Source organism: Mustela putorius, unplaced genomic scaffold, assembly GCF_011764305.1.
Source record: "Mustela putorius furo isolate JIRA1106 unplaced genomic scaffold, ASM1176430v1.1 tig00001075_pilon_pilon_pilon, whole genome shotgun sequence".
Lineage (NCBI taxonomy): Eukaryota > Metazoa > Chordata > Mammalia > Carnivora > Mustelidae > Mustela > Mustela putorius.
Genome location: NW_025421560.1, coordinates 988810 through 1003743, shown reverse-complemented (window position 1 = coordinate 1003743; position 14934 = coordinate 988810). Strand labels below are relative to the sequence as shown.

The window sequence follows — 14934 nt, the reverse complement described above, 5'->3', positions numbered from 1 at the left end:
ATACAAACCCTAAAAGTTACATGCCTCTAAGAATTTGGGTTTTACCTCACAACAGCAGGTGCCTTACATTAAAATGAGTGGACTGGCTTAGTAATCAGGCAGTGAACAGCAAGGAAACTGACCTTAGAGGTTGGAAAGATGGAGGCCCAAGTTGTGCAGTGGTAAAATATTTGGTAAAATCATCACCTGCAGTAACTAAAAAAGCAGACCTATTTCCACCATCCTTGTAGCTCTAGGAAAAGAGTTGGTAAGTAGAACATAGGTAATAAAATCAAAGAAATAGTAAATATTATAGTAATATTTTTAAAAAGAGATATGCTCCATCAAGAATTTATTTGCAGGGCATCTGGGTGGCTCAGTCAGGTTAAGCAGCTGCCTTCAGCTCAGGTCATGATTCCAGGGTCCTGAGACTGAGTCCCACATCAGGCTCCCTGCTCAGCATGGCATCTGCTTCTCCCTCTGCCTCTGCTCCTCCCTCCCGCTCTCTCTCACTCTCTTGCTCTCTCTCAAATAAATCAATAAAATCATTTAAAAAAAAAGAATTTGTTTGCAAGCACAAATGAAACAGGATAAAATGCAGAAATGTGTGTACTTAAAGTGTTGGAAAGGGCTGGAAGCTGGCTGCTTCTTAATCTCAAACAGTAAGAAATAAGACTGAAAAAACTTGAGAGTCAAAGGCCCAAAACCTCAGCATTGCATTCCCGTCTGAGCTTGAGGGCCTCAAAGTAATCACCATTTAGTTGAGAAAGAAGGGCATGGGGCGATAAAGTAGTGCAATAAATCAAGCTGGATAATAAAGCCTGGAGGGGCAGGGCGAACAACTCTGGGATTAGCTCTTGGTATAAGGAATTTAATGGAAGAAAACAGAAGAGAACCCTACTAAGTTTTTGACAGAAACATATAGCCTGAGAAACCATGAGCTTGAACTTAAAAAAATTAAAGTCTGTAAGAGTCTGAAAAGACCTCGGGGCATCAAATAGGACAGCAAAAGCTATGCACTCCCTCATGATGATGGCAGACTCCCCAGCAACTGCTTGAAATGTTGCCATGGAGAATAAAAGAAAAGAGGAACTTGGCAGGACAGACCATGGAGACCAATCAATAAGAGATTTCCTCTCAGAAAGCAGAACCAAGGTCTAATGGAGAAAGTTCTCCCACCCCCTGGTTAGGGGGCCTCCACCTGGCCTACCCAATGGCTTTCATGATCGCCTTGTACCCATGGCTACTGTGCATACCCTATTTTATATTTACCCTGTTCCAACCGGGAGTTTTTGGTGCTTTTATGCTGGCTCTGCCCCACCACTGAAAGCTGAGAGAGGCTGGAAGAAGGCAAGTATTTTTCTTTCTTAATTTGCAAGTCACAGAAACGAGGACCCTCATTTCGATGCGGAGAAGACAGTGCATCCGCCAGAGATCCTGAAGGGTGATCCTGACGCAACGACTGCGTGGGACCTCCGGCATCTCCTCTAGGGAGGGGTGAGTCGAAATGTCACGGAAGAGTGAAACAGGAGTTTGGTGACCAGCAGAGAAAGCTATGGCGGAGACCGGCCACCGTTCACCAAACCTATTTCCCTTGGCTCCCGCATACACAGCTAAGGGACATTTCCCAGCCACCCTTGCAGCTGGGTGTGACCACGTGACTGACCCTGGCCAATGGAATCTGGGCGGAAGCAACGCCCACCACTTCCGGTTCTGGTCCGTAAAAACCCGGCGTGCGAGCTTCTGCTTTCTTTTCCTCTCTCTGCTAGCTGAGTGGCGAAGGCTCCGACAGCTTTGGAAGCCTCGTGCTGAAGGTGGTGGGGCCTCTGTCAGGCCAAGCCCCTGAATGGCCGTGGAAGGCAGGGCAGCCCCTCCAGCCGAGCCTGGTGCCCCGACCCCCAGTAAACGGAGGGAGAATCTGCACTTTGCCTCGAGAGAGAGACACGTCTGACGTCTTCGGGTGCCAGCGTCTCAGAATCTCTGTTACGGCACGAGCACCCCTTCAATACAAGAGCTTAATCAGAGTTAGCGTGTTCTAAAGGGGGACAACTGTAAACATTGCAATGTAGTGCAACCGGATGAGCCAGTCGTGCTAGAACAGGCAGTTACCGTGTAGCCGTTCAAAGTGACGACGCAAAGCCACGTTTGTTGACATGACCGCGTTTCTGTGCGGTACTCGTACGTGGGACTAGAAGTGGGTTAAGAAACAGGATGCAGCAGGACCCGATTTCTATAAAACTCTGTGTGTATGGGACAGAGGCTCTGTGAACCTTCTGGAAGGACGTTCATTAAAGAATTAAGTGAGGAAGGTGGGACTCCAGTGATCATTTCTTGATGTATTTTTCAGGCTTGTTTGATTTTCTTCTTTACAATGCCTGTGTTTTGTTTTTTTTACGTAGAAACAACAAAGCTGTATTTGAGCATGAACTGTATTATTTTTCTTCCAGGCGACCCTATCATGTCCTGTTCATTTCTTTTAAGAGGAAGGAGAACAGACCAGGCTTTGAAATCTTCCTCACACCCGTGTGACCTCTGGTGTGTCTGTCAGCTAACTGCCTTCTTCCCAGGCAGGGTGAAGGAAAGACCCTCTGACCACCCAGACCTCTCCTCTACAAGGCTTGCAGAAGAGGTGTCCCTGGTAATGATTCCCACCATTGGGGTCTAGGTCACAGGTGACTGTATCTTTGCTAAATGGCTGCCATCAAAATTGTAGAGTTTTGAGCAGAGGAGTGAGTCAGGTAACTAGAGTTTTAGGAAAATTAATCTGACCAGAATGTCCACTGTGATTAGGAAGAGGCTAGAGGCTGAAAACCTATTTTAAACCCCAGCACAGTAATCCTGACGTGTGATGGAGATGGAAACAGAGGAAGGGCCCATGTGCTCTGAGATCCTAGGGAGTGTACCAGCCCCTGAGCACCCCACAGATTTAGATCCACAGAAGCCATACCTTGAGTAGGAAAACTGAAGCCACTCCAAGTACACCAAACAGAGAACTTTTTTTTTTTTTTTAAGATTTTGGGGCGCCTGGGTGGCTTGGTGGGTTAAGCCTCTGCCTTCGGCCCGGGTCATGATCTCAGGGTCCTGGGATCGAGCCCTACATCGGGCTCTCTGCTCGGCAGGGAGCCTGCTTCCCCCTCTCTCTCTGCCTGCCTCTCTGCCTACTTGTGATCAAATAAATAAAATAAAATAAAATAAAAAGATTTTATTTATTTACCGGACAGACAGAAATTGCAAGTAGGCAGAGAGGCAGGCAGAGAAGGAGGGGAAGCAGGCTTCCTGCTGAGCGGAGAGCCCGATGTGGGGCTCGACCCCAGGACCCTGAAACCACGACCCAAGCCAAAGGCAGAGGCTTTAACTCACTGAGCCACCCAGGGACCCCCAAACAGAGGACTTTTAATCTAGACTGCTGGACACAAAGGTGTGGAAAGAACTGGAAGAGAATGAAGGAGAAGGAAAGGCAGGAGCAAGGAGGAGGAAGGACAGTAGCTCAGGATGAGAGGCTGATGCTCCCGGGCTGCTCCGGAGCCTGCCCAGTCTGCGGCAGTGGAAGAGGAGACTGGAGCTGGCTCTGGAGCCTGGGAAGAAAGGCCACTTGGCAGGGCTTCAGGAAACCCGAATTCCCCAGCCTTGCCACGGCTCCAGCTCATGTCTGCAGCTGCCCCACTGAAAAACCCAGAATCCAGAAGCTTTTCTCTTCCTCCTGCCTCTGGCAGGAGGCCTCAGTAAGGGCCTCTTACTGGCAGAATTTAACAGGAAGGGAGCCGGCAAGGGAGCAAGATATGTGCCGTTTTCAGACTCCCAGCCTCGGCAGTAAAGAGCAAAGCACAGAACCGGTGGGAAAGGGGCCAAGAATCAACCACCAGCACCCAGCCTACACTCCGACCCATTCTTTTCAACCTGTGTTAACAAGTGTCCATTCCGCAGGACACGTGCAGGGCAGTGGTGAGGTAGGGGGCCTAGGAAGGCAGAGGAACGACTGCCCTTGGCCTCAAGGAAAATTCTAGGGAAAATTTAGAATTGGGGAAATGGCAAAATTGTTGCTCTGACCATGGTAACTGTCACTGAAATTACAGTGAAGTGAGCAAGACAGAGCCAGGTAAAGCATGCCACACACTCCCAGAAGGCCCCGTTTGCTACACTGGTAATAGAGCCTTGCTCTCGTCAACAGGACCACTGCTGGCACATAGGGTACCACTGGACCAGTTTTTAAAAAGGCACCTCCTTGGGGGTGATGAACTATAAAAAGATATCCCCTCTGGGAAACCAAATTAGTAAAAGGTAGTCCCTCTGAGCTGACGAGTTGGGAAAAGGCAGGCCTTCCTCACACAGGGGGCCCAGCCTGGATGTTGGCCCCACTCACCCCTCCAGTAGGATGCTGGCCAGGAAATCACCTGACCACCTGAAGGCTGCAGCCCCCCTATTTTAATTTGCCACTGTTTTCCTAAGCCCTTTGCATATATTATCTCACGGAATGCTCAGAAAGGCCCTGCGAAACAAGCATCATCACCGCCCAGCTTACAGATGAAGGGAATACATGTAGTAAGTGGCAGAACTGCTGTTAGAGATTTGAAATCTAATAAGAGCCCATCAATAATAACAGTAGTAATAATAATGCAGGTACCTACGATGAGACAGACACTGTAGCCAGATCTTTACTCATATAACCATAGTCAATTCTCATCACAGCAGGATATGGCTATTTCCCCTTCAGTTCACTAGCCAAGAGCTCACTGCTCAAAGAACCTGAGCACCAGGGTCGAAGGCGATTGTCTGACCTGCGTGCTAGTACACACGGCACGTGCACTTGACCCCCAGCATCCCATCATTTATTTATTTTTTGTACAAGTTACTGCCTCTCTCAGAGGAAGCCCAAGCCCAGTCTGATCTGAGCGAACAATGAGACTGCACAGGAATCCCTGAAGCTGGGCTCAACATATGCACAGGGCAGGTAGCGAGGCTCGATGGGGAAGCAAGCAGCCAGGTCCCCCGCTCTGTCCCCATGTGCGCCTGGGTTCCTTTGGCTTCCATAATGGTTTTATTAAATAAATGTGAACCGTGACTATTTCTTCCCTGGAGCCAAAACACCTGAGAAGCCAAGGGAGTGAGCAAACTCTTGAGTTTAGAGAGAAAGGCGATGGAAGGCACAGTGCTGAGCTGAACTTCTTTTAAGGTTAGAATGCCCTCTTTGGGTATGAAATGATATCAGCAGGAGCAGGAAATTTTCTACAGCAGGAGAGGAAAACCATCAGAGAAGAAACCAAAACACAGTGTCGTAATGGAGAATCTTAGAGAGCTTAAATTTCACACAGATGAAAACTTAATAAAGACAAAACCAAAATTAAATTGCACCTTGAAAAATGCAAACATTGATGGGATCAGGACCAGTGTTCCCTTTGCGGAGCCAGCTCGACATGCTCTGTCAAGCAGCCTTCACTCTCCATGATACGTTTGGTATTAATCACCCTTGGGAAGCCTTATCACAAGCAGCTCTAGTGTGCTTGGAGCCCAAGGCAGCGTCGCACATGCCAAAGGACCCACTCCCCTTGATTTCAGGCGGTGGGCATTTCAGGCGGCACCTTGACAGTTTCAACTCTCTCCCCAGCAGGTCTGTCAATATCAGTGGTGGTCCCGTGCTCCCACCAAGACAAGCAGAGTCTCTGGAGCCCAGGGAAGCATACAGCCTAAGGTATCATTTGCCCTTGGGCCGCAAAATGTGGCAATAAAGGATTCATCCAAGAGGCAGCCTGAAAAGAGGAATCAAAACTAGTGCAAGGCAGTCTACACAGCCTGGCCGTCCCAAACTGCTAGGCGAAGCACAAGAATCCAAGTGTCAGACCAAGGCCACGGAGGCGTGGAGCACGCAGTCTGGGAAGCTGAGTACGGGAACCTCCCCACCCCCCAGAGCAGACTGCCAGTGCTCCCTTGATGAGGGGCCATCTGCCCTCCTGCTCTGGAAACGTGCTCAAGCCAGACTAAACAAGACACCCTCCGTACAATCTTATTCCCGTCCTCCCTGTGACACCTCTCACATCCCTCTGCCTGCTGACCGCTTATCAGCAGCCCATCTGAGAAACAGTAGAGACCACCTAATGGACTAGGAATTGGAAAGAGAGGAGATAGGAGGGGGCAGGGGGAGACAAAGAGAAGCTACAATAACTATTAAGTACAAGTTCATGATGCATCATCTAGGATTCCAAAACCCAGGAGTCTCTGTCTGAGAACCACAGGCTTTCTCTCCGTCTTGCAGCCGTCTGATCTGACGGAACTCATATGGTGGCAAACCACGTGTGCACAGACACAAAGCGGTCTAGGGTCTTTATTTATTCCACTTAGTTCTGGGAACAAGCATCTACTTGGCCACAGAAACACTGATGTGATTCAGTTAAGGGATCCGGGACCCAGATGAAGGTACGAGGAACGAGCTACAGGGTGAGCGGAGATCACAGGTAGGACCAATGTTAGAAACAGTTACAACAAAAGCAATTCTATGCACACACATATACAGATTGTGATGAGCTCTTCGAGAAATTATTTGACCACAATTCTGCACTGAGGGCCTGATCTCATTCCCCTCGTTTCCAGAAGGGAGGATACTGAGATCCAGAGAGATTAAGGGACTGGCCTGGGTTCTGACCCCAGTCGAGAGCCCTTTCCATCTGGCCGCCTGACCAATCATGGCTGGCCATCACTGTATGCACAGCAACAAGTAACCTGAAGCATTCTGATCACAGCTTAAATGAGCTTTGCCTTGGCAATGCACTCCGCGCACCCATCTGATGTTTCAGGAATTCATAGGAATTCACGGAAAACAGAGACAATATCGTGACAAGGGCAAGGGTTGGCTTCGGGGATGCTGCAGCACATCCCCACCCCCGCACCCACTTCTCACCATCTTCTAAAGCCACTCCAAATTATAGTCGTGGCAATGTGCTTTGATATGGGCTGCTGACATTTTTCTCTTATGAAATGTGTGAATGGAAACACCTTTAGAGGTTTTTATCATTTGTATTGACATAGAGTTGTGCCTGCATCTAAAAGCAACTTTAATTCTTTTTTAAAAAATATTTATTTATTTTAGAGAGAGAGAGAGAGCGCATGCAGGGGGAAGGGGCAGAGGGAGAGGGAGGGAGAAACTTTAGCAGACTCCCCGCTGAGCACAGAGCCTGACCTAAGGCATGACTTGGGGCTCTACCTGGGGCTCGATCCCATGACCTTGACATCATAACCAGAGCCAAAACCAAGAGTTGGAGGCTTAACTGACTGTGCCCCCTGGTGCCCCCATGTAAAACCAACTTTAAAACAAATTCCCTACCCTCTCCTTGCTAATGCAGCCTTGGTTAGGAAGCAGTTCTCCTGCCATGGGGGCTAGGATGCACATGGTACTTTAAACCAGTGCCAGTCAGGAAGTCCCTGTCCTACCTCAGGTCTAACAGAAGTCATAAAAAGATAAATAAGACTAGGTCTGCCCTCAAGAAATTGAGCCCAGATGAATGCAAAGGCATACCCAAAGTATTTCTCTATAGTAAATTCGTGGTTGACTCACCCCTTCCCCAGGTCTGTAATGATTAATAATTGTTCATTTTATTGGAAAAGGCAGTCTCCAAATTTGAATGGAATACTGTTTAAAGGTGGTGGGGGGGGGTGGTGATCATTTGTTTGTTAAAAACAGGATACCAAATTTAAGAGCAGTGTCACTATAAATTCATCCCAAGATTAGCCTAAGATAAGGCAACCCCCTTGGAACATCTCACTTTATTTCCACTGAGCCCTGTTCTACCTCAGTGAAGTGGGAGGAAACAGAGACAGTATCAATGCCTTTTCTTATAGATCACGTTATGCTTTTCAAAAAAGTTTCTAAAACAATATTTGAATAAATGTGCTAGATAATCCCAAATCAGAGAGCTAAGAAAATATAACAGTTGGATTAGAATTATAGAATTTGTCCATTTTTCCATTCACAGTACTACAGAAGTCACATAAAGAAAGACGCACAAAAGCCACATGGTTGGGAAATAGCTCAGAACTCAACTTAACAATCCCCAAGGCCAACTGGCTCTCCGGGTAGAGGGTGAGATCATGCGTGCTGCATCAGTGTGAGACTGCATGAGACGGTCCCCAGACAGCTGGGGGCCTCCCCCGGCCTGGGAAATGTGTGTCCTCAACCACAGGGCTGCCTGAGAAGAGAAGGTCGACGAAATTCAGCAAACACAAGACCACAGCCAGGAAATGAATGCAGTTTCTACGGATGGAGAACTGTCTGTCTCTTCCTAGGGGAAGAGCAGCACATTTTCTATATAAGCATGAGAACCAATACTTTTGTAAATTATCTGCTTGTGTGCCTGCTCTCACTGTCTCTCTGTCAAATAAACAAATTAAATCTTTAAAAAAAAAAAATTGGGTAGACAGAAGGAAGTCCTGAGATGCTCTCCAAAGAAGCCTCCTATTAGTGGCTGCTAAGCCCCAAGCATTGTCTTCCATCACTTGGAAAGAATCCCAGGCTTTTCTACATCTTCCCTCTAGACTGGAGGGTCCATGAGGACAATCTAATACATCTTTAAGCACCATGCTGTGCACCACACCGTGCCATGTGCAGAGTACATAAAATAAACATTCTTGAGTTAACAAATGGATAAGCTAATGTCTACAGAAGAGAACTCTGTAAGCAGACAAGTGGAAACAGAAGGATTGATAGTCAAGGTAGATCTTAAAAGATCTTAAAAGTATATCCTAAAAGTTCTCATCACAAGATAAAAATGTTGTAACTGTGTGGTGAGGATGTTAACTAGACTTATGTGGCGATCGTTTCATAGTATATACAAATATCAAATCATTATGTTGTACATCTGAAATTAATGTAGGTCAATTCTATCTCCAAAAAAAAGTCAAGGTAGTTTAAGGCCTCCAGATCTATTATTTGAACTGAATGCAGATTATCTCTGCCCAAGCACAGCTGTTTCATATTCCACTCTGCCTGGCCTGTGGCTATAAAGAAAAGCATTAGGAAAATATCAAGACTCATGCTGAAATACACAAACCTTTCTCCATCAGAGGATTTGGAATTACAAAACAGCTTTTCCAATTCTAACTGTCCAGTTTATTTGAAACCAGAGAACCCCAATTTACCTCCAAATTTACACCTTTTCTCATTTGACCCCTGTGAAGTGGTCCTCCTCTTCCCATCAGTGCTCGAGTAAGATCGTATAAGATGGCGTTCACTTGTAAACGCCAAAAACATGCATTCTCCTGTGTCATAAACCAAGCCTAATACTCATGTCAAATCATCTTATCAATCCACTCACAAATTAAGAGACAACAACTGTGAAAAAGAAGTTAGGTTGGTGTACATGTCACAAAACTAAATTTAACCTCAGGTTCCACATTCAGGATGCAATTCACTCATTAAACTTGAGATATTTCACCTTTCAACCTAAGAAAACAATTAGTCTCCATGTAGGGCCACCTGTGAAATGCATGTTTCTATTCCTGGTCGACTTGTTTGCCTGGATGAACACGATCATGTTAACGATTAATATCAATCCTTGATATGTGCAACCCTGGGGAGTTAAAGTAAGTATTGCATTCGGGCAGCTAACTGCAGGGAGCTGTCTAGACCTCTTGAAATGGAATCACCTGGGAGGTTGGGGGGCTCAAAATACGTAATTTCAGTGATCGGGGAATAGAAATTCACACAGTAGCTCAAATCCTCTAGGACAAAAATCACAGAATCCTAGATCTATGAGGGTTCCCACGAGTCACCCAATCCAACCTTCCTCCCTACAGGCAGACTCCCCCACTGCATTCAACCACAGAATCACCCAACACCAACTTAAATGCTTCTGATGACCAAAAAAAAAAAAAAAAGACAAACAAAACTCAGTGCTTTCCAAGGCAGCCTATTCCAAAATACATAAATCAGTAAGGATTTAATTTGGTTCACTCAATATTTGTAAGCAGTGATGAATTATGCCAAACTATGGATTGAAGCAAAGCTTCATGGAAACAGCTTTCAGTGAGGGAAGACCCAGATTCTAATACTCACTCTCCTGCCATTCCTCGCCTTTTCCACTGCAATCTAAGCAGGCCTGACTCTGTGACCTCTATTTCCACTCAATGTCAGTGAGCCCTGATGGATGACTTACCCTCCAAGATTGCTATCTCGTACCTCCAGGAGGTTACTGTCTTAATTGCACTCCTCTGAAAGTTCAGACAGATCTGCAAATAAAGGGGGGAAGTCCTCCCATGACAGGCAAATGTTAAGAGTTGAACAGGCAGAACTTTGTCCATGTATTTTAAGAGGATGAGCACAACGCCACGTGGCTGGGACACTAACCTGAAGCTGAAAAGTGACAGACAACCTAAGCCTATTTATTTCCATTACTTCATTTGCGACCAGGTCTCCTGCACCCACGGCTACCATCCTACTGACCAAATATATACTTTTCAGCATTTGCACTTGCTAAATGCACCTCAGTGTCTCACCTGCCAGAACTCAAGAGGTTTAACCCATTAATCTTCGGAAATGTCATCCAGCAATAAGCTCTGTGATTCTGTTTTTAACACCTGACCACTAGGGCCCCTCGTGGTCAGAGGAAGCCCTACGATCTCTGCTAACCATTTCTGATCATGTGAGCTGCGCAGCACACCAGATGGCCTCCCCACTGCCTTCCAAAGCCAGCTATCTCTGATAGTCTTTGGTCAGCCACAGTCCTTCCCTTTCACTTGCTGTGAAAACCTGGAAACTGACTGCAAAGTCTGCCCAAATAAGCAGCTGGTAAACTGATTTCAAAAAAAAAAAAAAAAATGGATTCAGGATGGTCAGAGCATCTGTGGCAGGCGTTTTAAAAATTGCATGATGGTTGCACAAAAGACATTCACTAAGGAATTTTCCCCACAAAGACATAAACGTCAAGAACAAACACTGTAAGTCTCCCTAAGGCTGAAAGTCTTACATTCCTAAATGGTGCTGGTTGAAAAATGACTGGCCACAAGTGGCCCAGGCTGTGCCAGAGGGGTCGGTCCCCACCCCGAGTGGCAGCCAAAGGCATCTCTGGAAGCAGGGCCCTCTGCTTGCTTTGCAAGAACCCAGCACATAAACTGAATTCTTATCATCACTATCAAAACAATGATTCTAATAAATCTAATCTAAAATGTTACCTATTTTTATACTCAAAATTTTTGTTCTATGCTGGATTTTAGATATTATTTCAAGATCACTACTAAATCCTCTCTTGGTTCTAAAGTTCTTTCATCGAACTTTGGCCAAAACCACACTCAAACAACAGCAACTTAATTTCCAATCTTTTTCCAATCAAAATTTTCAGATTTACTTTAAAGGAAAAGTTTTAATGCACCTAATACATTTTGGCTTCTTTCCTAAATTGATGTCTGGATGCTTGAGCATTGAGCAAGTATTATTTTTGTCATTCAACAAAAAATAATAGTTTGCATCCCATTTTTAAAATAGATACAGACGAACACAGCACAGAAACGGTTTACAAGAACAGAGATGTGAAGCTATTTGCCTATATTGATGGGATTACAGTGATTTTTTTTTATGTTCTTTTTCTTGTCTAGTGTTTTCTGTGCCTCCTGTAATGAGTGTGCTTTGCTCTTGGAAGAAAAAAAAGAACAGGAGAACTTCATTTAGGAAATAAAGGAATTTGGGATTCTTTCTGCAGCAGAGAGACGTGGGATTCACTCTCCCTCCGGTGCACAGACTTTCTCAAAAGGCCCGTTTCCCTCTGGGGTTATCGAAGGTGAGCAGTGAAGTCCCTGCAGAAATATGGGAGGGTGGGGGGGGCCCAACCCTGCATGATCCCCGTGACATGGAAAGCCGCAATGCCAGTTTACACCTCCTGTACCACCCTAAGAGTTCCGGCAAACTTAAAGCATTAAAATAAAACGTGACTTCAGATTTCATATAGTCTGACGGGATACGTCCTGTCAAGATTTTAATACTTTTTCTCTCTGCAAATTTTCATTGTTTATTTGTGCAAGAAAGTAGTTTAAATGGGATTTTAAAACAGGGATTTAAAAAATTAGATTATGTCAAAGTCTCATCTGCCAGGGCTAACAATTCACTCATACACACACACATACACACACACACACACACACACACACACACATAATGTTTTTTAAAGTAATCTCTGTGCCCAGTGTGGGGCTTGAACTCACAACCCTGAGATCAAAAGTCGTATGTTCTACTGACTGAGCCAGCCAGGCACCCCCTCTCATATTTTAGAATCTGTAAATATGTTAGGATATACAAGCCCCTATAATCTAACCCAGGTCTACCCTGAGCCACAGCTCGTCTCCATGGCTTCAGCTTGGCCAGTGGTTGAGAACACACCAGTGAGAGGCACCCACACGAGGGTTCTCATCCTGGCTTTACCTTAACTGCCACGTGACCTTGGGAAAGAGGCAGGCTAGCCCTGCATCTCAGCTTTGTACAGGGAAAGCGAAGTTTCGAAATACCCACCTCGCGAAGGTTTAAGGCGGGTGGCATCAAAGGGATTCCTAAGATATGCCTGGTACAGTGCAGGCTCTGAAAAACGGCAGACATTGTTATTCCCTGCTGGTAGCCGTGATGTCTTACGTTTACAGAGCGACTCATGCTCTTCAAGACTCTTTCAGATCTTTTACCTCATTTGATCTTCGGGCGGCTCTATCAGCCCCAAAAGCAGTAATTACTGCCCCCACTTTTCTTGTCTTTGGTCTTTTTTTGTAACGAAACGGGGAGGAAACTGAGGCCCAAGGTTACAGAGCTCAGAAAGCAGATCCAGGCTGTCTTTGAACAGCAGCATAGGTTCACAACTAAACCTCTGAAGGCTTCAGGTGCCATGCCTGAATATAATAAAATTAAGTTTCTTTTAAGATACTCCATCACTGGGGCCCCTGCGTGGCTCGTCAGTTAAGCATCTGACTCTTGATTGCAGCTTCAAGTCATGTTTTCGGGGTAGAGAGATGGACCCCCCACGGGCACCTGTTCAGCAGGGTGTTTACTTGGGATTCTCTCCCTCTCCCTTTTCCTCTGCCTCCTATTATTTAAAATAAATAAATAAATAAATAATGTTTTAAATAAATAAAGTACTCCTCTGTTTATACCTTAATCAAAGCAAACTGGTATTTCCACATCACTCCAAATTATTTAGGTTTTGCTTAGTAAAAATAGGAACTAAGGTTACTTAAAGCTTACTATCTCGGGCACTGGACTGTGCTTCAGAGCCACTGCCCCACTTAAACCCCATAACAACCCTACGAGGTAGGCACTGACACCATCCCCACTTTACAAATGGGGAAACTGAGGGATGACTAAGTCCAAGATTGAGATGCAGGCCGACTGTCTCCAACTCTCAGCTCCTAGGACTCTGATATTATCCAAACTTCATGTCTTAACTGAGCACACACTAAGCGTCCCCTTTCACATTTGAGGAAACCAAGGTTCCAAGATGTTAAGGGATGTGTCTAAAGTCACCGGGCCCTCTTCTGGCACAGCTATGACACAACCCAGCACCCAGACTCCAAATCCCACTCCCTTCCGAAAGTCTCAAATTCCTCTGCATATGTCTGAACTGTGCGTCGGGAAAAGAAGCCCTCTCATTCTTGCAAAGCAACAATCCACTTAAAGCCCCCGGTGTCAGCACAGAATTGACAGCGTGACCCGCGCGCAGGGAGGTGGAAACGGAGCGGTCTCTCCAGAGCCGGGCTGTGGGCGTCGCCGTCGCCAAGTCGGAAGTGGGAGGTGAAATTGTTCGCAGAGCGGCCCCTCAGAGAGGTGCCAGCACTGTGTTCCCTATCCCAACCCCAACCTCCTCCCTCCAGGTCGCTGGTCGGGTGGAGCCCGAGCTTCAGCTGAACCTCAGGAGGAAGGCGAGTGTGAGGGTCCCCGCACCCAGCCAAAGCCCGAGTCCTTGACGCCTTCGTCCGCCGCCAGGACCGGCGGATCGCGGCCGGTCGGACGAGAGCAGTTTCGGGAAACGGCCGCTTGCCGGATCCTGGCTCAGTACTAAAGGAGGGACCTGACAGCCCCAGACCCACTCCTCTCTTACCCCGGCACACCACGCGCCCTGCCTCGGTTTCCTTCTCCTCGAAATGGGTGCGCTGAACCCAGAATGGGAACAGAGGCACAACCCCGGACCTACACGATTTCCAAGGGGCAGAGCGCGCCCTCCCGGCCTGGATTCCTCCACCCGGCACCCGAGCCCCGGCCCCGCCGGCCATCGTGTCAGCGCCCCTACCTGCACCGCGGCCCCCGCCGCCACCGGCCAGGGCGCCTTGGGGTCCCCCGCCCAGCATGCGCCCTAGCTCCTCCAGCTCCTCTGCGGTGGGCAGGCTCCGTGGGCCCAAAGGCCCGCGGAGGGGGGAAGAGACAGCAAGCTGGACGGGAAGTGGGGAGGGGGGCGACGAGGAAGGGGGAGGCTCCTTCCTTCTCCGCGAGGCGGCCGGTTTCCTTTCCAGCCTCGGCCCCTTACACACTCAGGCGCGCGCGCGCGCACACACACACACACACACACACACACGCCCGCGCGCGGCTGGGGAGGGCAGCGCACAGCCTGCCTCCAGGACCTCTGAAAGTTTGCAGTTCGCCCTCTGGCTCATTGCTGAGCTCACCCGCGAGGGGAAGTGGCGGTGGAGGAACGGGTGTACAGGAAAGGAGACTGGCAGCCCACTGGGGTGGGGTCTGCGAGGCACCTCCCAGACGCATGATTAGGGAAGTGACCAGAGAGTTGATGGAAGAGATGGGGGGGGGGGGTAATGACAGGGTGGGGAGAAGGTGGGAAGAAGACCGGCCACACCAGGAAAGAGATGCGCAGAGCAATTGCTCAAAAATGAAACGGAATCCAACTTTCTGAAGCTTCCGGCAGCAGTGGACCGCTGCCAGAGCTCCTCCCCACGCTGGGCAGCCAGCCCAGGAGGCAGACTGTGGTCCATGCAGAGCTCTTGGGCCCCCTG

The 14934-nt window shown here is 47.6% G+C and overlaps 1 protein-coding gene across 8 annotated transcripts in view; it reads right to left on the bottom strand.

Moving 5' to 3' along the window:
- DISC1 (DISC1 scaffold protein) overlaps nucleotides 1-14704 on the bottom strand; it is a 371634-nt gene extending 356930 nt beyond the window's left edge. For 3 of the 8 annotated variants that reach the window (XR_001176909.2, XM_013047589.2, XM_013047588.2), the window contains exon 1: nucleotides 14220-14610. Coding sequence is in view for 6 of the 8 variants with exons in the window: in XM_013047589.2 (XP_012903043.1) it covers nucleotides 14220-14277 (58 nt within the window). In the remaining 2 variants the exon portion in view is untranslated. Of the gene's footprint in view, nucleotides 1-14219 lie in introns of all 8 variants that reach the window. The other 5 variants (XR_006608748.1, XM_045087249.1, XM_045087248.1 and 2 more) reach the window with 5 other exon arrangements.
- Between the last annotated feature and the right edge of the window lie 230 nt (nucleotides 14705-14934).